This window comes from Helicoverpa armigera, chromosome 7, assembly GCF_030705265.1.
Source record: "Helicoverpa armigera isolate CAAS_96S chromosome 7, ASM3070526v1, whole genome shotgun sequence".
Taxonomy (NCBI): domain Eukaryota; kingdom Metazoa; phylum Arthropoda; class Insecta; order Lepidoptera; family Noctuidae; genus Helicoverpa; species Helicoverpa armigera.
Window position 1 is genome coordinate 1,817,243 of NC_087126.1, and position 25,152 is coordinate 1,842,394.

Sequence of the window (25,152 nt, forward strand, 5' to 3'; positions counted from 1 at the left end):
GTATGTGTACCCCGCCCTTTTGTAAGGTACAAAAATAGGTCTGTATAGTGTTTGTTTTTCCTCTCTTTTGATCCTTTGTGCGAAAGGACCAACTTCTACTAAACACACACAGTTTATTCTCGTACCAATGTGTTTTTTTAGTAAGAAAACATTTTTCAGAAACCTTAAAAACTGCTTAGCAAACAAAATAATATCAAGATTTAATAGTCAGCTTTACCAATGGAATTGCAATTAGAAGAAAATTCGCAAAATCCAATGCATTTAGAAAATGTTATCTCAATAAAGCATTTACTGGAGTTATGGCCGAAGATATATTAATGCCTATTGAATAATGATAATAATCTCGAGGTGTGGGTTGATATACCTGCTGACATTTTGTGACATTACGTGACGAATGCTTAAGGGGATTACATACGCTTATCTCCCACGTAATGTGTTGTCAGCGATCTATCGATGCTGAGTAATTGCGAATAGTAAAGTCTAGCGTTTTCTTCTTAGCAAGCAATTGAAGAAGAATTTATTTTTGTGAAAACTGACTTGTAATGATATAATTTGCAAAAACAAATGTGCAATAAACAAATGATGATATCTACTAATAGAACCATTATCGACATCTGCCTGAAAATCTTAAACAACTTCCGCGATACTTAAAAATCACATTCAATTTTTATGATCATCCCAATAAAAAGCATCTGTTTCCATCGATGGAAATCCGACTTTATGCGTAAAATATTATGATTGATTTTAAAATGTGTTCGGAAGAGGTCTTTATGTGCTAGAGAGCTAGTACAATAGTTTGTTGGCACTCTATTCGAGCAGAGAGGCGCCTGGAACATCTTACACCTTGGCGCCAGCGTGGGCAAGACGAACCAAGAAGAACAAAACGACGAGCGGAGATGTCATAATGGAAAATCTCCTTAAAAAAGATACACGCTAAAATGCGGGTGTTCTTGGGACGAAGGACATTATACGCCTTCTTTGGAGCTGGCCCATTTTTTTGTAATACCAAAAATCGTTGTCAAATGTCTTAAAAACCCAGAATGCCTCGTTAGTTCAATTGTAACTGATCGTTTTGGTCAAGCCCCACCGTACGCATTTGATCTAGAAGAAGAAGGTACTTTACCCACCTGTCTTATGGCATCTCCGCTCATCGTTCCTTACTCTGGTCACGACACAAAAGGTCGTATGCAGATGTTACCTTGAAGGGTATTGTGCGCAAATGAGTGTCATTTGCGTTCAGCTCAATACGTCGTTTACCTACGCTCTTTTGTTTATGAGGTTAATCTACAGGAGAGTGATTTTATTTTGTTTTTTCAGATATAAAATTAAACCTTTTAGCTAATTTGTAGATCTGAGTTATCATAGTCGAACTAGCTTAAATTGATGTCCGAAAAATATTTACCCTTAGGTTTTTATCATTTCTTCCTTCCGTTAGGTAACCTACCATCAGGCTATGAATAGGATCAAATGCTGTTTCTGTTGTTTCATCTTGTATATTATAATCTTAAATTAGTTTAAACCTGTCTTATTTAAACACAAACCAACAAACATTCAAATTGAAATCATCATCATCATCATCATCTCAGCCATAGGACGTCCACTGCTGAACATAGGCCTCCCCCTTTGATCTCCACAGATACCTGTTGGAAGCGACCTGCATCCAGCGTCTTCCGGCGACCTTTATAAGGTCGTCTGTCCACCTCGTTGGTGGACGTCCTACGCTGCGCTTGCTAGTCCGTGGTCTCCACTCCAGCACTTTTCGGCCCCATCTGCCATCTGCTCTGCGAGCAATATGGCCTGCCCATTGCCACTTCAACTTGCTAATCCGGTGGGCTATATCGGTCACTTTGGTTCGTCTACGGATCTCCTCGTTTCGGATTCGATCACGTAGAGAAACACCGAGCATAGCCCTCTCCATAGCTCGTTGAGCGACTTTGAGCTTTGAGATGAGGCCGATAGTGAGAGACCACGTTTCGGTGCCGTAAGTCATCACTGGTAACACACATTGGTTGAAGACTTTCGTCTTGAGGCACTGAGGTATGTCGGACGAAAAGACATTGCGTAGTTTCCCGAACGCTGCCCAGCCGAGTTGGATTCGGCGGTTGACCTCTTTCTCGAAGTTGGACCTACCTAATTGGACTACTTGTCCTAGGTAGATATATGAGTCAACAACTTCGAGTACCGAGCTTCCAACAGAGACTGGTGGGCTGAACATGGACATTTGACATAATTTTCGTCTTGTCCATGTTCATTTTCAGGCCCACCCGTTGTGAAACTCGGTCGAGGCCCTCGAGCATCATACTGAGTTCCTCCATCGACTTTGCCATGACTACGATGTCGTCGGCAAACCGAAGGTGAGTGATGTATTCGCCGTTGATGTTGATGCCAAGTCCTTGCCATTCCAGGAGCTTGAAGGCGTCTTCCATTGCGGCGGTAAACAGTTTCGGGGAGATAACGTCCCCCTGTCTTACGCCTCTTCTCAATGGAATCGGCTTCGTGCTATGCTCCTGTACTCGGACCGACATGGTGGCGTTATTATACAAACACTTCAACACCTCGATGTACCGATAGTCAATATGGCATCGCTGGAGTGACTCAAGTACCGCCCATGTTTCCACCGAATCGAAGGCTTTCTCATAGTCCACAAACGCTAAGCATAATGGCAAGTTATACTCCTCGGTCTTCTGTATAACTTGCCGCAGCGTATGGATGTGGTCTATGGTACTAAAGCCTCTTCGGAAACCGGCTTGTTCGGGAATTGAAATCACAACTTCCCAATTCCAATACAGAATCCCACTTAATTTCTAATTTCTATTCGGATCGTCAACAGATACGTTTGGACGTGTTCACAGCTTGCACATTTTGCATGATTTAACGTTAATGCAAATGATAGTGGGCCAATTTTCTAGTCCAGTTAAATGCACGCTGCGCTTTATATCTAATAGTTTTAGTTAGATTGGTGATCGAATTGTTGAAGGTTATTGGGTGTTTGGATGGTTAATTAAGGGGATTTTATTAGGGAGATAATTATAGTGTCGTTGTTAAAAGGAGGATGCGTTGGGGTACGATTTTTGGAGTAAATAAAATGATTGTTACAGGTATCAGCCTACGCCTTACGCGCCTTGGTGACGCCTTAGCAAAGGCGTACCTTTGCTAAGGCGTCACAAAAAAAAGACTAAACAATTGGAGTGCATTGCCTAGTTAAGAATTGAATGTAGATTTTTGCTAATGCATACCTACGCAGTCTAAAATAAGTCTTTGAGTCAATGATAAAACAATCTTAGACTGGTATTTAAATGCTTAATAATTGCACTATGCATACCTATATTTATACTATCTAAAACCTTTGAAATAATGGAATGAAGTGACTACTGCCCTCTTTAGGATGTTACAGCACTTACAACATAGTACACAAATGGATAAACTGTGAAAGCAGTTGGCGGTAAGTTTCAGTTTCAGTGGCGCCATCTATAGAAAAACAGAGACAACTTACCGAAACTGAACTGAACTGAAAGCGACCCTGAAGCACAGAGCTTTCAATTTACAAGGTTTCAGACCACTTGTTGCTTGTATTAGTGCCGGAATCCAGCGATAGATGGCGTGGTTGCTGAAAACTCTTGGTGTTTGTTAGTTTCAAGTTTTCAGTTTTGCTTCTGAAAACGTACGCAATAAATTAAAAGAAATTCTTAGGGAAGACTGGGATATTTGACGCACTGTTTAACGGTTTTACGTTGAACGCTATGTCGCGTGTTCGAATCTCGCATGGAAACATTTTTTAAAGCACATTAATATTTGATTTTATTGCTGTGAAGAAAGGGTAGGTCTCCTGCATTTAAATATTTCAAGAACAAGTACTTTCGTCCTTGAACTCTGACGTCACAATATCTAAGGTCAACGCCCCCAGTTACAACACTATAACCGTATCATGAAATTAGGGAAAATAAATAACATAAACAATTTAGTTAACAAACATACCCTCACATAACGTTTATGATTACTTAACATCTCAACTCGCGTGTCAAACGAGGGTAGTCACGAAACGCCACGATATTTGAAATTGGAACACGTTCAAATAAAATAACGGTTTTAGTATTCCATAGTTTTAAAGTGACGTTTGTTCTTGATTCTGACAAAGTTATGGTAATTTGAATTAAATGGTGAAATAATGTTAATTTTGTTGCATGTTTAATGGTGCATTGTACCACCTAGCACATGTTTCAAATATTTGTTATTGGGTTATTAACATTTCATAACTTTGCTGTTTGAAGATGAGAAATTGAAGTAATTCATTAACGCTATAGTTTGAACATACCTACTCATACAGAAAGAAATGATAAACAAGTTTGTCATTACTGTCATTACTGATTTACGTAAAGATCATAGTTATTGTAGATTTTATGTTGCTTAGTGATAAAAAGAAGGCCAAAAACCTTGAAGTCTGATTAATTGATTTTCAAACTTTAAGATTTTTGAGGACTCTTAAAATATCGTGGAAAATTCGTTCTGAAATCTAGCCAGGGCCACCAATAGCTTATACGCAGTAAAAGATAAGACACTGGTTTAATATAGGTAAGTAGATATTTATTATGGCACAAATGATAAGATTGATAAAATGCTCTCAAAATCTTCTGTACTATCTAATTGAACTCTATTGAACGTACAAAATCTATATTATTTTCATTTTCATAAAATAATTGATTAACTTGAATGAACTCAAAATATAATTACTATTTTGAATGTTCTCTTCAATTTATATTTTAAGGAGTTTTTAAACAAAATTATAGCTCTTGCTTTAGCTCTCAAAATAAGTATTCATTTTAGTATCATTGTTACAGCTACATCTGTATCGAAGACCATCTTTTTTTTGGTAGTAGGTTTAAAAGTGTAGTGAATAGGTAAAAAACTAATATTTGACATTGCAAGTGCATTACCTACTGCAGTGTTTTTCCTATATCTTTATAACTATTATTAACTATTGTCCCTTATAACAATTAGGTCAGTTATCACTATCAGCGTACTTGTCATACTATTTGTTTCCTGTCTTAGGTACTTGTGGTTGTGGGTGATAGGTATAGAAGTGTACATAGTTTGTTTGGGGAGAAATGGCAAATATGGCATCGTCTAAGGAAATTGTTTGTTTTTTGTTGAGATTAATATTGTTAGCTAGTAGTAAATAATATATTAAATCACGTACTATTTTTTAAATAGAACTCCTGCATTCGATTTTTATTTCAACCCAAAGGAAATAAAACATTAAACTTTGTCTTTTTACAAAAAAAAACAGATAGTTTAAAAATCATTTTAAAAAAATAACTTAATTAATTTAAAACCATGATTTAAACTGTCTATTTCCTATAGTCTCCAGTAGACACTGGTAAAAAGATTATATGTCAGAAGTGGGATTCGAACCCACGCCCACAGAAGTGGACTGCGACCTGAACGCAGCGCCTTAGACCGCTCGGCCATCCTGACGTATTGATAGTGTACGAAATATCAGTTGTATTTGCGTCATATGAAAACTATTATTGTTTATGTTTATAAATACAAACAAATAGTTAATGTTATCAATTTCAACCTGCAAAATAATTGGCACTGACTATCATAAACATATTACAAGTCTAGTAATTAGTTATATTGAATTATTTTACCACGTTTTATTTGCTTTTAGTAAATGTCGAAGAATAAAATCACCTCACACACACTCACCACACAGACATTATTACTTTTTTGTTTTTGTTTCATTATTACTAAAAAAAAAAATCTCTCCTTTATTACTGTTTCTGCTATCAATATATTGTTTTTTGCCCTGGATTAGCTTACTTTGATCTGTAACTTTTTATTTATGTTTTTTTTTTTTTTTTGTTATGGTCCTATCCAGGTAATTTGTATTGGCTTATTCGATATAATTTCGAAGGTGCACTGGCTTCTAAGATACAGGATTTTTCCTAGTTTAGAAGTCAGGGTCCTTATGTTCTGGCCCACATTGCCATGATCCTAATCATGTAAAAATTTGTGTTCTTTTTGGAAATAATAAAGATTTATTTATTTTATTTTTATTCATACCTACTGCCATTCGTGATTAATTTAAATGAAATCAAAAACAGTTATATTTATCTATTTGCTCTGTTCCATAAACCCCCAACCTCCTCAATTCCCACGGATAGTACTATTTGCGGTTAAAGTACAAAACACTATGATAAATCATCTATAAAAGGACCACATCGATTCTAACGCGGCATAAGTGACAGAAACTGTCAAATTCAAATTTCGAATAAACCGATTGGTTCCGGAAAATGCCGAGTGATTACGAGTCGGATCCCGCAGTGAGCAATTTACGGAATTACCTGAGGATCCGTAGTGTTCATCCCAACGTTAATTATGGTACGTAGATGAGTGTATTAGTGACGGGACTGATGACCAACTGAGATAGGAATTGAGTTCTGTTAACGGCCGTTCCCGATATTCTATCTATGATTTGCTTACTGGATATAGGATATAGTGCCTTGTATGAGTCTGATGTCAAAAGTCTAGACATAGAATTTACACTTATTAAGAAAGCAAATCAACTCATATCTACTTACATAGACGGAATACCTATTAGGAAAAAATTAAAACATTACCAAAAGGATTCATATTCTGATGAAAGTTACGAAAACGTCCACAGTGCAATGATAATGTTATTTTAGCTTGCTTTCTCCTGTTATTTTATTTTAATTAATTGCAGTTTTAAATAATGTAATTTATTATCTCCCCACAAATGTAATGCAACGATGAACGCGCTAATTTTATTGTATGTAATTAATGGCCCGTGTTCTGTCAGGTTACTCTTTAATTTAATTTATTTACCGCAATGATTGGATTGCATTTTTTATGTAAGTAGCAGATGTTATTCGTTCATACAAATTGCATCTAAATACGCTATCTAAATTAAGAGTGATTGTGGATGAGTTAATTTATTTATTTAGATATATTATTCGATTCCAATAAATAATTAACGAATAAAAAGCTACATATTCAGGGATAGTGGTCTTAATTCGTGGGCATGTCACTTGGGCGAGTCCAAGTTTAAAATAGATAATCAACGAAGGTTCTGCCTGCAAAAGGTACAACAGTTCCCATCGACTATAAAACCTCTTTTCATGTCAAAATGACATAAAAAATATAAAACAAAAAAAAGAAAACATAAAAACAGTTTCCATTTTCAAAAGCCAATCTGACACTTCCAATATGGCTTTATTCTTTTTTTCTGTTAGATGTGTGAAGCCGTTATTTTGGTATAAAGCCTTGTCGAGACCGGCGGAGGCATTACGGCGGAGTATACAATAGAGCTTTGGATCTGTTTTTAGAACGCGACTGCGTCAGTGTATTCATGGCCCAAGCGTATTGCAGTAAAAAAGATAATTTAATTTGTTTGTATGGGGAATTGTGGATGTTTTTAATGAATTATGTTTGTATGTTGCTTTTTGGTGCAATGTGTTCTCGTTATTTAATCTCTCTTTTAAAAATTCTGCAGAATGGTAGCGTTGTTACAACTTTTCAGTAAACAAAAATTCAAGCAAATGGTGAATGTAGTTAGGTAGGTTAATGACGAAAATCGAAAACTATTATTATTAGTTAGATAACCACTACAGGCATACTATTAAATCGATTAAACAATTTGTTGGTACATAGATATAAAACGTTAAGAAAAAATGTAGCTTATTTAGATAGATAGTTTCAGTCTAAGAAAGGACATATTTTTTATCCAGTTGCATAAAGTAGCTCTTCTGAGACATGGATGAAACCACGGGGAATTGTTAGTACCCTTCAATTTTTTCTGAATTATGCTTAAGCATCTACAAGCCTTAGGTTTGAAGGGCTATGCATGAAATTATTTCAACATCTTTCCTCATCACAGATGAATGCCTCACCTACCTCCGCGGGCAGGCCACGGAGATGGGTCTATCAGTGCAGGTGCACGAGCCAGTGCCCAAGAAGCCAGTCGTGGTGATGACGTGGGAGGGCACGGAGCCGGCACTACCGTCTATACTGCTGAACTCTCATATGGATGTCGTGCCGGTGTTTGAGGTGAGGTTTTACTTATTGTTTATTTATACTTAACTAGCTTTATCAACTTAACTAGCTTAGCTTTGCCCGCGTGGTGTGTTGATAATAGTCTATGTGTTTATGTGGGTATCACCTATTAGCATACAAAATTTCAACCAAATCGGTCCAGCCGTTTTTGCGTGAAAGAATAACAAACATACACCCACACATTCTCACAAACTTTCACATTTTTAATATTAGTAGGATTGCAGTTAGAACTTCTAACTGCAATCCTACTAATATTATAAATTCTAACTAAATCTAACTTAGAAGATATCTACAACTTTGCATACATTATACTTATATTTATGGAGAGAAATAAGGATTGATCGTTTAGAGCTATGTATAATTAGAAATATCATTGATAAATCTGAAGATAAATTATGGAATCAGGAACGCCTTTGCGGAAATTCATGACATGACTGCGGAATTCCCGCTATACATACATGTTTCCTAACATTTCATACATTGACTAATTTGAATAGCCTTATTGACCCCGCAAATAATTCAGATTTTAATTTATCAGGTATCACTGGCTATATAAATTCAACATAAATAAGTATACCTACTGTTACCTAGGTTATGTGTGTTAGGTATATTCTTTCAAAAAGACGTTATGTATTTTTAATATTGAACTCTAGTTTTAAAACTTATTTGCAATACTTCCCAAAGAAACCAATAGGGAATAAATTCTTAAAGAACGTACTCTCCTAAAGATTTAGATGTTCCTGTAGTGAGAGCTTCCAGCGCAGTTAAAATTAAATTTAAAGTAACCTAGTTTCAGGAGTGTGAAGGAGTAGTAGTAACACCGGGTTTGTAATCTAAATTGTATTAACTATTTGATTTCCGTGATAGATGAATGTTTTGAAGTGAGAAAACCAATGTATTTTAATAATGAATTAAATATGTATTAAGTACCATTTTTAGTACTTATTTCGCGAGGGATGTAGTGGCTAAAACACTGTCCATTATTTCAAAGGTCTGACTCTCGGACGTTACAAATTATATATCTCTACTAATATTATAAATGAGGAAATAACTCTGTCTCTGTGAGGAATAATTAAAGGACATTGTTCAATTTTGGCCTAAGAACCGATGTGAATATAAATTATACTATAATTTTTATTTATATTTATATTGTTTGAAACATATTTTAGTATTCCACGGACACTTCAAATAAATAAATTCCAAATAAAAAGTTGGGTCACAATTATTGATGCCTTATAAAATGTTTCCGTCAGCCAGTGCTGCCAGTTTCGGAAGTTTTCGCGATTTCGGTAAATACGGATCGAATGAGAACCTCCTTTCCGAAGTCGGTTATTAAAATTAGTTAGTAACACTTTATTCATTTAAATACCCAAACTGACTAGCTATAAAAAAAACTAGTATTCTATATGTTTTAAGCGACATCGCGAATTTCTAGCTTGGCATTCGAGTAGGATTATAGTTTTCGTAATTGGCAGCACTGGTGTACTTCAGTCAGTTTGCTAGTAGTCAGTTTGATTAGAATATATGTCAATGGTTTGATTGCTTTGCGACTATCGTTTCTTTTGTGATTTTCTATGCGTTTCATGGTTTTATTCTAACAACTTTGGCTTGATTACGGACTCCGATTAGATTGCGTACTTGGTAGACTCGGCTGTGTGTACAGGACTGGATTTTCCTGGCATATTGCTCTGTCTGTGATCGAATTTAGTTGTATTATAATTACAACAATGGATGCAGAATATAGTAGGTATATTGTATAAATTGTGGATCTGCTGGAGGTTCTTTGGTATTAGAAAACGAAGATATACTTCGTTGCATACAACAATGGACTGTTCCCCGTATGGTAAGTGGTCTACGAAAGTGTTTTTCTAATTTTGATAAGAATGTTACTACCTACTTATGTTTTCATAAGCACACAATTTCTCGGATTTCAAATCAATTGCCACAATTGCGAGTTACTTGACATTTACTAATGTTTTATTGTATTTATTTATTACAGATTGAAGCTCATGACCTTATATGTACGACGTGTTGGTCTGAAGCAGTCGAGCATAATAAGATGCAATGCACTGTTGGACGCAATTGTGTACTTTGTAAGAAGCTCCTACCATCAGGCATTACTGTTGCAATTGTATCGTTGGGCGTAGAACAGTGGGCTGTTGTGCCCACATAATGACTATTATCTGGTACTTAAGCTGGGCAAGATACCAAAATTCTTCTTAGATAATATATTATTGAGAAATATTGTTGATTAAAAACCTTTAATTGAATATAAATATTGTTTTTATTGCACATCCTCGAAAACCTCTTTCATTGTTATTGGTAAACCTTACTTTAACTGTTAAATTATTTTGTGTGGTAATGACATTTTTAGTATGGTCTGTGCCTTCTTGGTAATAGACCGCGGGTTCGATTCCCGCCTTATGGGATGTAGATAGCTAGGTAATTGTCTAATATAAAAGTAGTAACAATCATTTAAATAAATAATTCTAAATCGTAATAATAAATAAAATATCGATATTTTATGAATTGTGGTGAATGGAACTCTTCCATTTTGGATACTTATGCGTTTTACCACAAATCCAAAGTGGATTCACTATATATTAAGAAACGTAACGTTGAAAGCAAAAGCGTTTAAGTAGGTAGTTGTTTTTCATAAAAATTCTAAGCATTTATGAAAACTAGTCACACGCCCCGTCTTCGCACGGTGGCAATGTAAAACCTTGGTGTAAACCTTCCTCTTGACCTACTCTATCTATAAAAAAAAATTTTATAGAAGTCACTTTCCATTCGAACGGTTCTTAGGCAGAAGATGTATGGAGCCGGAACAATGTCCTTTGGTACAAAGATAGAGTTGACCTTGAGAAAGAACATAGGATAGTTTTTTCCCGGACTTTTGAAGAGTTCTCTTGGAAACGCGATATAACCGAACTTGACGCGGGTGAAGCCGCGGGCGGAGCAAGTGTTATATAAAAATATTATTTTTGTTTTTGAAATTCTTACTTATTAGTTACATAGAGATCTTATAGGTACAGAGACCAATATATAAGATATATCTGAATGGATATTCAAAGTGTGTGCACATTTGCCTATAATATGTTTAGTATCAGAATCCCTTGGTTGACGTTTTCATAACGTGTTTGTACGTTGTGAGACGTGACCGAAATATTACAATGTCAGCTCTTTGCTGCGCTAAGTTATTAAGCTGTAGTCAACCTTAGTTTATGTTGAAGTAGAGGATTAGTTGCACGGAGTAAGACAACTTGAGTCCACGGTCCTCTTAAACCAGCTACTTGCAGAAGGGCAATAAGCGACTTCATGTGTTTCTAGGCATTTTTCTATTTATTTTAAGAAAGGGAGTGGTTTTAAATATTCATCTATAAATTAAGAGAAAACTGATTATAAAACACAAAACAATATTAATTAAGTACCTAACTATTTCAAACTGTAACTTTAATAATAGCATACAAAGTATAATGCATACATATTAAAGTTACAAAGAACCGCTCTAATTTGCATTAGAGAAGAGCTCATAACTCAAACTTAATTGCAATACATTAAACTATCTTGGGCAGTTAAATTAAATTTTGCCTTGAAGCCATTTCAGCAGTAAGTATATACTGACTCTGTATGCGGTTACAGTAGCCACGAGCCACGACTCACGACACTGACTGCCAACCACTAAATTAATTTTGGGTAATACTTTACTTAATTCTGTTGGATTATAGACCTTATGCACTTTTATATAAGGTGTTAAACATTGTACTTATACCTTACCATTTACTAATATTATAGCATTTATACTATACTTATACCGTTTACTAATACCTACTCGGAAATAAACTTTTTCCACCTTATTAAAAAACCTGGTCCTAATAAAGTACCGACTTTAGTACAAGGTACAAAAGTTGAAGCTCTAAGCCTATTTCTAATCCCGGTAATTTTTAAAACCTCATTTTATAATACGGTGGTTTGAGTTAGTGGAGCAGATTAGGAACTTATTTTAAGCATATGTAAAAATACATAAATGAGAATTAAAAATACATTTCCCTTATCGCGTTACCTCCCCAATTAATCGTAGAATTAAACCTTCTAGATGCGATCACAAGTCTCCAATTACGTTTCCCACATTAGATCCCGACTGTACGAGTAAATCAGGTTTTCTCTAACAGAAAAACCTAATTACTCTTCCACAGCCAACTCTAGCCGTTCTTATTACTGTGTAAAACCACTCTGATATCGATAAATCGAGGCACCACTATTTCTAGAAAAGGCTAATCTAGATTTGTGTAGTATCTGTGGTTTATAGAAAAAAGTCTGGATATTAAAATTGGTTTATGAGTTGATGTTGTGTTTGGAAGCAATAAGGAGATTGAGGAAAGTTCTGTTTTTGTTTTGAAAATAGGATTATTGAACTGTATACTACCTACATAGTTCATAATGGACTTTTTGTAGGCTATATATTTAAAAGATTAGTAAATAAATACTGAAGCATTTTTATTCAGGTGTGGTGTAACCTCCCCACTCAGAGACATTTAATGATTACTTAAGTCACTCCTTAGTGACGGAATGTCATACAAATCCTTCACTAAGGAATGGCTTAAGTAACCATTAAATGTCTCTGAGTGGGGAGGTTAGACTTTTAATAACTTAACGGAGGTAGGCACCTCCGTTCATTCTGGAGCCTTTTCTAAGCATGGTAACTCTTTCGAACAACCCCGTAATAACCAGAAAGTAATAACTTCTTCGTCTAACCAGCTGTAAGGGCTGACTAATAATAACTTTATACAGTAGGTAAAATTCACACTTCTCACAAGTCACACATCTTATTTACTTATACACCTTTCTTTTGCTATTCCTTCACCAGAAAAGCTGGACGTATCCTCCATTCGAGGCTCACTTGAAGGATGGCCTGATCTACGGCCGAGGAGTCCAGGACATGAAGTCCGTGGCCATCCAGTATATCGAGGCGGTGAAGAGGATGAAAGCTAAGGGTATCAGGCTGAAGAGGACTCTCCATCTTTCTTTTGTGCCAGGTTTGTTGACTAGCAGTGCTATTTTGCAGCTATTTTTGTTGTTGTCTAAATTTTTTGACATTCTTATCTACTTCACTCTATCCACAAAATCTATTACTATAATATAAAGCTAAAGAGTTGGTTTGACGAGCTAGCTCTAGAATACTCAAATTAGTTGATAAGAACTATGCAAATTAGTTGTTTGGCTATTTTCCACATATGTAGGAAAACTACAAGCTACTTTTTATGCTACAATCACAGCGACTGAATAATCTGTCTCAATCTTCTCTGTTTTAACAATTAATCGTTATGCATTTGCGTATGTTATTCTTGTAGCAATTAAGTTGCTGTTTTAAATGTCCATTTATATAAACAACACTTAAACTTTGGCGGTCTCTAACAAGATGGGTAAAGGTCGTATCGTATCTGGGTCTAGAGCCTCGAGTGATACAGCGATCTATCGAGAGCTCTTATTAGCCCAAATGATGCTGCCGATGCACTTTTTGCATCAGAAAGAAAAATTGCACCTTGAACTACAATTTGGAATGGCGTATTCTTAGAATGGAGTTTTGAGAAAATAATACATTTGGCAAATTATACAAGGTGTTGTTTTGCATCTGTGCAATATTTCAGGAGGAATCAATTGGAATTACAGTAGACGGGAAATACACTCTTTTGCAAAAAAAACGGGCACCTATGCGAAATCTTGGTTTTAAGGACTTTACGTGTATTTCAAAGGGTTTTAATGATTGTAGTATGTTTCTAGCATCAAAAGGGTTTGCCAAGCATGCGTGAGAGTGTATTCTAAATTTGAATTTTGTACAATTGCTAAGAAATTGGTTAAACCTTGTTATGGACTAATTGCTAGCAGAAAGTTCGTCGGTGTTTGAAAAGTTTTTGAAGTGATTTTCAGGAAAATGATAATGCAGTTTTAATTAATGATTAATGTACTTTTTTGTTAGATCAAAACATTTTTGAAAAACTGTGCGTATTTGATAAAATTTTCACCTGCTCTAAATGGGTTATACTGATGATTGATGGCAATGTTAAGAGTTTCGGTATTTTAGTGTAAAGCGTTCTATTGTTTAGATATTGTGCCCACGTGTTTTAAAATATCGCTTTTTCATAGATAAACACTATTTAGAAGAGTATCAGTACATTTGGCTGCGACAAAACTTATTTAAAGTAAGCAGTGCCGATCACAACTCGTCTCCTATCGGACTTTGTCATTTAAAAATACCAAATTTTGTGATAAATGTTAAAATTAACCATATGAAAAATTATGAGGAGGGTTAAAGCTATCTAAAAAGTCAAATTATTGCCGCGTTGAAGCTCTCGATAACTCCATAGGTATCGGGTTACTAAACGACGATTTAGCTGAAAGGGAGTCAAGAATTCAAAATTATTGGCCAAACGTATGGTTCTTAAGAAATGAGTAGATAGCCAATTATTGTTATGATTTAAGCAGGAAAGTGCTGTAAATGCCAGAAAATCTCATTGTAGGCAAGTTTATTTAATCAAATGTCCGTGGGATGAAAACACGCTATTTGAACGCTCAGACTCATAGATCTTCAGAGTTCTACGGAGTTTCCCAAGAGACGAGGTTGTTTAAAAATCAGTGATTATGAGACCTTAAGACCTCGTGCTCACAGCCTATGCGCTATTTTCCGTATTTTGTAGAATTTCAAGACTTTCAAAATGTCAAAGTCTTGTAGGAGACGAGTTGTGATCGGCACTGCTTACTTTCAATTGGTTTTGTCGCAGCTCAAAGTACTGATACTCTTCTAAATAGTGTTTATCTATGAAAAAGCGATATTTTAAAACACGTGGGTACAATATCTAAACAATAGAACGCTTTACACTAAAATACCGAAACTCTTAACATTGCCATCAACCATCAGTATAGCCCATTTAGAGCAGGTGAAAATTTTATCAAATACGCATAGATTTTCAAAAATGTTTTGATCTAACAAAAAAGTACATTAATCATTCATTAAAACTGCATTATCATTTTTCTGAAAATCACTTCAAAAACTTTTCGAAACACCGACGAACTTTCTGCCAGCAATTAGTCCAAAACAAGGTTTAACCAATTTCTTAGCAATTGTACAAAATTCAAATTTAGAATACACTCTCACGCATGCTCGGCTAACCCTTTTGATGCTAGAAACATACTACAATCATTAAAACCCTTTGAAATACACGTAAAGTCCTTAAAACTAAGATTTCGCATATATGCCCGCTTTTTTTGCAAAAGAGTTTAGTTAATATGCGCTGCTTTTTTGTCATTCTAATGTATTTCTTCTGAAATATGTAGTCTTTCAGAAGTAACCCAATTTTATGAATGAAATTTATGAGTGATCGTTGCGTAGGTATGCTTTGTGTTGAGAATTTTTGTGTACCAATTTTTTTGTTGATTTGGGTTGAAAATCATTAGCCTAATTACGTCCTTGAAAATAGCACGGATGCAAATCAACAGCTTGTATATTGACTGAATACGAACAAGTAAATAAATAACTAAGTATACGCTTACTGTGACCAGCGGTTTCACTCGCATCCCAACGCAATTACTTCCCGCAGCTGTATATAATGTAACACATACTTAACATGTGTTATTTCTGATGTATAAGCAGTGTTACTGCTTTACTTAGTTTCATACTTGCTTCGTTAAGTTAATCACAAATATTATAAAAGCTTACTTTTTTAAAATGTTTCTAATTCCGGTCACTAGATGAGGAGATTGGCGGAACCCTTGGTATGGGTGAGTTCGTGAAGACAGATGCGTTTAAGAATCTGAACGTTGGATTCGCACTCGACGAAGGCATAGCCAGCCCTACTGAGGAGTTCTTGATCTTCAACGGCGAGAGGACTATTTGGCGTGAGTACAATTTAACATTAACTTTAGATTTAATAGAGAGGCTCCCTTTGCAGTACTTTCACGGTAGCTGTTTATGAAAAACGAACGGTAATAAAATCGAAATAATTGCCAACCATAAATAATTGGTTTAAACGATGATACGGGAAACCTTGCGTCTAATTCTTGTGCTTGCATGTAAAAGAACCGAGCGGAAAATTCGCTAGTATGAAAGCGCTGTCATGGCATACCATGACACCACCACCGTCGTGGTATTATCATATGGCATATATCATATAAATAAGCAGATTTTCATAAACTCAAGAACGAACCAATGGTAGAACTTTTAAGTACTACAACATAAAATGGAGCAAAGACACGAAGAATCAGAAGTTAATAGTACATTGTAATAAAATAAATTCGGTACAATGATTATGTTAAAGGACAAGGTAATCCAATCTTAATTAGATCCCGACCCTTTCCTTATTTTCGTACCGCGATCTGTCAGGTTGCGTGCTAACAATAACACAATTAGGTACTGAATATAGCAATTTGATTATTATTCTTACACAAAATATGTAATGTGATGATCAGAAATAGGTAGTACGAAAATAACTACCAATTTCTGACATAACGTCTAATTTAAGACCATTTTCAGCGACAGTATAAAAATCTTTTATTTTTTACTACAGTTTTTTTTTTTTTTTTGACATTTTAAATTTTTATTTACAAATAACTTTTTACAATAACTTTACTACAGTTGTTTGAAAAATGATGTTTACTTTGAAAAGCTTTTATTGAAAACAACCCCATTTTATCAAAAGATGTTTCATAACATGGAAAGAAGAGTTGTGTTTCTCATTTATCCATATCCTTTTTATATCAATAACATTTGTAAGTGTAAGATATTTCGATAATGCTACCATTCGGATTCGTTTCAGACATGGACATCATCTGCCCCGGCAAGTCGGGACACGGTTCTCTGTTGCTGCCTGATAACAGTGGCGAGAAGGTGAGGAAATGTATTATTTTACTTTGTTTATTACTTTGTCTTGTCTATTTTAGTAAAGTAAAAAGAGATAGGTGAGATATGAAAGGCTTCAGTATCAACAGAAGTCGAATGCTTTTTAAATATTATATGTCTGTTATACACGTTCAAGTATTCAGATGAATTCATGTTATGACGAATACCTGAAGTATCATTAATCTTTAAATATAGTTAGGAGTGACTAAGTACGTGTCGACCCCAACATGATCCCAAACTTTTAATTTTCAGTTTGACTTAGCAACAACGAAACAAAAATGATTCCCAAATCAATTTTTCGTACCTAACTCAACATTAAGCCTCCCAGGTGTACCTTTGTCAAGCTCCAATAATGGAAATCTCATGTCACAGTACTAAACCTAATTATAAACTAAATTAACGAACCCAATTTTGGTTGATACGAGAATCATTTTAAATCTAGTACGGTGCAAAGAAAAAACAAACAAGTATTTATAAAACCGATCCAATATTTAGTTCTAAAACTTAATTTATTGCTGTAAACCAAGAAAAAGGATCATATATACCTTTAATAGGTCATTGCAGACCTCAAACATTTCATACCAGATTGTTGATCATTGTACTTGGGAAATGCGATTCATCTCCATACTGGTTTGTGAGCTCTTACTCTATCCCAAAAGTTTAGATCTTAATACAACCTGTCTTCCAAATACAAATAAAGCTAGACATCGTAGCACTCAAGAGTCGCACACATTGAAACGTGTGTCTATAATAATTATGTGTGAAATAATCGAGTTGTTGCGAGCAGGCCTGGATGCCAGCCAACTAGCAATGCTCATGAATTGAGAATAATGATGCATCTGATACAAGCTTAGCTTAGGTGTTCTGAATAATTCGAAGCATACGAGTGTCTTTTGATAAAGTTGGAGATGGTATCAACCACATAGGTTTGTTTTAAAAAGATCTTTCGACTGTCGACAAAATAATTATTAAGTACTCCTCACTTAAAACTACTGATCTTCTTACGTCAGCGGTATCTTCCGCGTCCCATAGAAAAGTCTGTAAGACGATGTCGTCGGTAGAATCTTACAAAAATAAGTTTAACATATAACTGGAAATAGTTTTACTCTAAAACTTCTATTACGTATTAAGTTTTGTGAATATAACCTTACAAAGTTTTCTTAAGAACAATTGCAAAGTTAACCCGTGAGAAGAAAATAAAACGTAAGTAGCAGCAAGTGACTATGGCCAGTGGAGACTTGGCTAATAGGAATGGTAGTAAGGAGGTTTCTTTCTTTTTGGTGAGATGTTAACATTGTGAAAACTAGGGTAGGAACTGTTTTGACGCAACATAGTTTGGATTCCTAAATAAGACTGAGAGAGTAAACTGTTATTGCAAATGTGAGTTATGTACCAACATTTGATAGAAATATACTCGTTACTCTAATGATAAAATTGGACTGATTCTCTTTTAAACAAATTAGGTAGATCTCTGCTCAAAGAAATAGAATAACGAAATTTTCTGTACTTCCAAAACTGGATGTAATTTAGTACATAATTCCAGATTCCTCATTTTGAGTATCAGATTTCGATTTGAACCGACGAAATATCTTCGTCCACTTCAGAACGAATGTCGACGATAAATTACGTTTCCTAAGTATCTCGAGAATAAACCTTGTCATTCCTCAACGAGATCCCGAGTATTTTTAAGAGAAATTATGTTATCCTCTAAGAACAAAGACTGGAATGTTTTTGAGAAAACAGACCGAAAAGTAAGCATAGAAACATAAGCTACTTATACACCATTACCATCCATAACTTGATATGACTTTCTTTTAGTTCTAGAGTAGAGTGGAGTTCTCGGTTTGCCTCAAATACGTATGCAGACATGTCTACTAGCTCTGTATTTGACTAGGTTGCAAGATTTTAAAACATTACCTATTGTAAGAAACTTTTTTAAACACGTCCATCTGTTTAACAGAGAAATCGCATACTTATGTGTCACAAATATAAGTACTAATTTCTAAAATTAAATTAACATACAATTATCCGCTGTGATAATCAAGTTTTAGAAGAATCCACTTCTAAGAGAATCATGGAAAGGGTCAAAGGGTTGACGAATAACTACATGTATTAATATTCAGGACCTAGCATATTAGATAGCCTTAGTTACCGTTTGTAGACCTTATGTGAAATTTTAATGTACTATCTGGCCGACTTGACACTTGGGTCAACTGCTCGGACGATTGTTAAGACCCTCCGTATTTTCTACAGCAGACATGCCCTTTTAATAAATGGTGTACTTAAGATTCTTTAGCAAGGATGGAAGATCATGCTCGAAGTAAAATTTCAGTTTAATACTTTCCAGGGCAATTTAATTAGGGAGGAACTATTGTCTATGAGAATCAAGTCCAATTGCAATCTATGAATCTTAAAAAATAAAGGTGACTCTTCAAATTCCTGGACTATTTCGCTTTGTTAGTGGGTATTTAAGCTGAATCTATTAGTATCCGCATTAAACTTCGCTAGGACATAGACGCTAGTATCTAGATAAAGACGAAAACTAAGATCCCAAGTACGATCCCGTATTTTATGTTGAAGCTAGGCTACTTACAGCTAAACTAACGAGGAGACTAAGTTAAAACTCAAAGTGTATCCTAAACCTAACAAACGATCATCACATACTTTCCCGTGTCACTTTTCGCGAAACCCATTCCCCAAAACGCAATTTAGGTAGAGTATTGTATTGAATAAAAAACATTTTTTTTATTTACAATGTGGACCTGAAAATTCTTTTGTCCGACTTATGCTATACTTATAATGTATTAACGCTAATTTAATGAAATTTATAGAACATATTGAAGTCGCGCTCTCACTGCGCTCAGCGCTTTAGAGCGTGGCACTCGGTTGGATCTGCCTAATAATCGTATGAACGCAGGCGTGAGGCTTAAACTTCATGTAAGTGTGACTAAAGCTTAATGCGTAATGTTACTTACTTTCTTAACATTAATGTGGCTTGAGAAGGTAGGTATGTATTGTTGAGTGAAAGTCGAAAATAGCAGCACTTTTAAGCACTAAAGGGTGTCTCTGATCTGTATTGATCGCGGGTCCCAGTCTAATCCAATGCAGCTGAGAACTAATGTCCCAAAAAATCAGGCATTAAATAAAATAACACAGCCTTTCCGTCTCCTACGCAATAAAAATGATTGATGAATATAATAACTTGGTAAATAACAGAAAAGTAATGTGGCTCAGCCAAAAAGTAATCTTACAGCGACAAAAGTAGAGCAAGTCGAGTAAATTGAAGAAGTATTTCCACCTTAACCTGCAAACTTTAACTTGTGCCCGTAATTACCCAAAATGGCGGCGGTTAATGTATCCTTGCCATTTACGGGTTATGGTCGAACATTTGTAAAACTAAATGGCCTTATAAACGTATTATATACCTAAAATCTCTGCAATTCAGCATATAGCACAGTTAACGAATACGTAATTTAATTTTACTAAAATACATAATAAGTTTTTAGTTCCAATCAGTAGATTAGTTGACCATTTTACTCATATGAACGAGGACGTTATTTCTTACAATATGTTCAAATATGTATTGTAAAATTTTATTATAAAATAAGTCAAAGAACACTTGTTGTACCGAGCTCATAACAAAGTTTCATTAAATTGCAATTTTGATGCACTCAATAAAGTTGAATTATGTATAGGCCATACGGAACAAGATTCTTCCCATAAAACATTTTATGTAGCTCATATACTGCAAGAACTATAAAAACATCTGACTTTGAGTACCCACACACTGCCGACTAAAAAGTTGGCCGACAGTTGACACGGCCACAAAAATATTTTGTTAAATAAAATGTTGGTTCCAATCAAAGTTTTCAAGCAGTCTGATACCGGCTAAATTCCTGATCTTTGTAATGTGCATACAACCATTCATCTCCGCTCTGCTTTATGAGCTCAAACGCTCTTCTTCTTCTTCCGAGCTTTTTTCCCAACTATGCTGTGGTCGGCTTCCAGTCTAACCGAATGTCAAGCCCAAACAAACTATCGGCTGACTAAAAGTTTGTAGTCTGCGAGTATCTTACTGCAGTCTATACTGAAAAATGTAGTCTATACTTCAAGATACAGCGAGTTTCCGGCGTTTTCTACCCAAAGAAAATTGGAAAAGATAACTGACAACGCTTGAAAGTAGTTTTTAAAGTGCTATTTCGATGACAAACGTTTTGTTGGAACTGCAGTTTATTTTATACATTTTGGCTTTAAGTATTTTATGAGTCTTGTTTGAATTTTTAAACTTGTACTTTTTTTATAGCATTTGTTTACGACTACGGTGTCGATAATTCGGAATAGGATCAATTAAATCGAGATAATTATCTTAAAGGTTTTTTATCTTTGAATAATGTAAAACTTCTATTAAAAATATTTTGAATAACATTCTTTCATTTGATTTAACGATTTTTTTAAGAAACTAAATCCTTCAAATTAAAACAAAAATAATCTTAAACGGCCTGATTAAACCTTCAAAAGACCTTTTACAAGATTGCGGAAATATCCTCCAGTAATAAAATGAAAGTGCACCTATTTGCAGTAACACTGCACCTTTACTATCCACTGCAGTAACTGCAGTATGGAGCCGCAACTAGATAAATTGCTATCCCACCTTACATACCTACCTACTCGATAAATTAATTTATCAAAACCAACTCACTGGTCTAGGGACGTGCTTTGATAGATTATGCCTACTCTAGTACAGTTCAGAATTAAATTAAAGTGTGCTTAGAATTTAATTATGTGAAAAAGTGGGAAAGTGTATGTCTGTATGTAAGTTTAGCCGACCTGTAAAACAAAATATCAGAGAGTGACAGTCTTTTGTTTTATTAACTTATTCAAATAAAAAACTTATGAATGCATGCATAATTATAGGCAATAGTTCATGGATTTATATTTTTACATAAATGGGAGGATGGTCCGTGGTTATTTTATGGTTATATGTACCAGTATCCACAATGTGACGTCGTTATTTTACGATAGTCGTTAATATGATTCGATATTTGGACAGTGGTCTACATGTCAGGATGGCCGAGCGGTCTAAGGCGCTGCGTTCAGGTCGCAGTCCACTTCTGTGGGCGTGGGTTCGAATCCCACTTCTGACAGAATAACTTTTATACTAAAAAATAATTTTATTTTCAAATAATAATTGCTCAATTGCTGTTTATTCTCATTTATGCTACTTTAATTACTCATTTATTTAATTATGTATATTATTGTTTTAGCTAAGGTATATGATAGATAAATTCATGGACCTGCGTCAGGAGTCGAAGAAGAAGCTTGCTGATAACCCAGAATTGACCATCGGAGACGTTACGACTGTCAATCTCACCATGTTATCGGTAAGTTGACACCATACTATTACTTGAACTGTACTATTCTGTAGTAGGTATGTATTTATCGTACATACATGAGTAATTTATGTCAATTTATACCTACTTTTTTTTTAAATAAACGTCCCACAGATCCCTAAAAATGTCACTATGGCATATCTATCGTATACTATCACTGTTATTGCTTCAGTTGCAAATGAAATCCCTCATTTATAGGTAAGTGCTTTTTATTTTAATTTTTATTTAATAATGTTATTGATTAATGGACAATTAAGTCACAATTAATTGTCCTTAAACCAATTGAGACAGTAGATACAAAGTTCTAACTTCATCTTCGGTTTAAATGAGATATACAAAACAACACCAAAAAGTTAACAATGCATTCTAACTTCTCATACATATTCTGACTCATCAGAACACCTATGTTTTATTCACAGGGCGGAATTCAGAACAATGTTGTGCCTGAAAAGTTGACCGCAAGCTTCGACATACGCATCGCTCTGTCTGTCGACCAGAAACAATTTGAGAACGAGGTAAGTAAAAAAAGGTTTTAGTTTTTTTTATTAAACAAGTTAGCTTTTGCCAGCGGTTTCACTCGCGTATTGTAGGAACAATTCGCTCACACGAAAGTTATAACTGGTAAATTTTCTTCAAATCGGTTTAATAATTAAAGCCAAAGTCAAATCATTTATTTCACTTAAGCCTTGCAAGCACTTATGGACGTCAAAAATATAAATTTAGTTTCATTCTTAGTTACATTTGTGTATGAGCAAACAAACTCTTCAGTTGTAAAACATTGGTATACCGATCCTTACTTATCTATTTTCCAGTTCTACGGTAAAAGGGGAGACAGCTGTCATATATCTACATAGACCGAAATACAGACATTTTAATAACTACCTCAACTGTTGCCTGAAGTTGTTAATAAACTTGAAAGAACATTTATTGTTTCTAAAATATCCGTATTTATTGCGAACTAAACCGGTCTAATCTAGCTTTTATGTAAGTTTAAAGCTGGTAGATTTCCCACGAGTAAGTTAGTTAGTAATAAAATACTTATAAAACCTTTTGACCTAGTCTTCCAGGTATAAAACTTTGAACAGCCCAGGACACTTAAGTTTTTAGAAGTTTAGGTGCGGTTCAAGGATATAAATATCGGATTAAAAGGCGATCTTAAACAGTTTTATTTAACCCCTGACACAAAAAGAAGGGTGTTATAAGTTTGACTGTTGTCCGTTTATAGCACTATTCATAAATTAAATAAAGTTTCATCAAAATATAGCCGTTTAATTATAGGCAACTAGCTGTTTTGTTAGGTTTTTTTCTCCGATTTGTCTCATACTGTGTGTGAAAGGACTCACTGTAGATACCTACCAAGTTTCGTTTCAATGGATTCAGTAGTTTTTTTCTTAAAAGCGCTAAACACTCGCAGACAGGTAGGATTAGGTACTTTATATAATATTAGTAAGGATATGTTGTCTCCCACAGATTCGTCGCTGGTGTGCCGAGGCTGGTGACGGGGTGACGTTTGAGTATAAACAGAAGGATCCCTACGTGGCGCCGACCACACAAACCAATGCTTACTGGCTCGCTTTCAAAGCTGCTGCTGATCAACTGTGAGTATTTGTGAAAATACATTGTAAGATAATTTTGAGAACAGATAAAATGTTGAAGTTAAGGCCCAACTGTAAAAGGTGGATAGGTATTTGGTAAAATTAGTAGGTAGTATAGGACCGGGAGATCACTCGCTTGCTCAAATAAAAAACTTGATTCAAGATCACGACGTTTATTGTACGGGCTACAGCACTACATCTCTACAGTAGTTAGTAGGAAAGTAACAGATTGAAGAATATGTATATGTGATAAAACACTTCATTTAATTTATCTTGAACCAAAAACATTATCCCCACTTTTGGGAGGTGCTACAAGGCCTACCTAATAATTCATCCACATTTGATAAATTAACTCATACAAAAACAGGTCTCGACTAACTACAAAGTTTTAGTAAAGACATTCTATTTAGAACACTATCATTAAGCTAAAATAGTCCTGTAATTTTGTTTCTAACTTCCAATTCCTTGGTAGGTATTCAAAGCTAAAATAGTCCTAGTTCTAATTCATTCTTCCAACTCCTTGGTATTCACCTATTGTTCGAATCGCATACGACTTGTAGGGCGTTTAAAAACCGGAACAATTGAGGTTCAATTGTATTCGAATACAAAAGGAGTTTATAGCTGGCTGCTGTCGTTCTACCTCATCACATCTTACAATAAAGGAATCTGTTGAATATACCAATACACATGTTATTATACATATACATTTTACGCTGAAGCCCTATCATCAACATTTATCATTGATATTCTAATTATCTAATTGATGATTCAAAGCCTACAGTTTATCTTGCGAACTAAGCGTAACGATATTCGTTAACTGATCCAGCAATTGTGGTTTATAATTGAGACATTTCATCGTTTAGCTTAGTTAGCAGGACTAAATCGTTTATACTTTCTCAAACGGCAACATAGAAAACAAGCTAACAATCTATCGCTCTTTTTCGTTCCAGAAAAATCAATTTGAAATGCTGCACGTTCCCGGGTGGGACCGACAGCCGGTATTTACGAGAACTCGGTATCCCAGCGCTCGGGTTCTCGCCGATGAACAAAACTGTGCCCGGGTTACATGAACACAACGAGAGTCTAAGGGCTGAGACTTACTTGAGGGGCATCAGTATCTATGAGACTCTTATACCTGCTGTTGCTAATGTGTGAACTGACGAATACTGGCCTGTGAATAAGAGATGAAAAATAAAATTCT

The 25,152-nt window shown here is 35.0% G+C and overlaps 2 protein-coding genes and 2 non-coding genes across 4 annotated transcripts in view; 2 read left to right on the top strand and 2 right to left on the bottom strand.

Moving 5' to 3' along the window:
- LOC110376076 (uncharacterized protein) overlaps positions 1 to 25,152 on the bottom strand; it is a 133,081-nt gene that overhangs the window by 56,959 nt on the left and 50,970 nt on the right. The gene's annotated exons all lie outside the window — the stretch shown is intronic.
- On the bottom strand, positions 5,389 to 5,472 carry Trnal-cag (transfer RNA leucine (anticodon CAG)). Its single transcript has one exon. It is a non-coding gene; the product is annotated as a tRNA-Leu (tRNA).
- LOC110376077 (aminoacylase-1) lies at positions 6,224 to 25,148 on the top strand. The gene is made up of 9 exons (XM_021334428.3): positions 6,224 to 6,381; positions 7,898 to 8,067; positions 12,941 to 13,109; positions 15,820 to 15,966; positions 16,884 to 16,954; positions 22,231 to 22,347; positions 22,776 to 22,871; positions 23,827 to 23,954; positions 24,902 to 25,148. The coding sequence occupies exons 1-9, from the start codon at positions 6,294 to 6,296 to the stop codon at positions 25,104 to 25,106; spliced, it is 1,191 nt and encodes a 396-aa protein (XP_021190103.3). The 5' UTR covers positions 6,224 to 6,293; the 3' UTR covers positions 25,107 to 25,148.
- Trnal-cag (transfer RNA leucine (anticodon CAG)) lies at positions 22,027 to 22,110 on the top strand. Its single transcript has one exon. It is a non-coding gene; the product is annotated as a tRNA-Leu (tRNA).

What these genes read in the sequence shown, in the direction of transcription:
- LOC110376077 (XM_021334428.3), top strand. Translation starts at nt 6,294, where the DNA reads ATGCCGAGTGATTACGAGTCGGATCCCGCAGTGAGCAATTTACGGAAT. An exon ending in ATGTCGTGCCGGTGTTTGAG is followed by an intron (nt 8,068 to 12,940) that starts GTGAGGTTTTAC and finishes TTCCTTCACCAG; the next exon opens with AAAAGCTGGACGTATCCTCC. An exon ending in AGAAACAATTTGAGAACGAG is followed by an intron (nt 22,872 to 23,826) that starts GTAAGTAAAAAA and finishes TGTCTCCCACAG; the next exon opens with ATTCGTCGCTGGTGTGCCGA.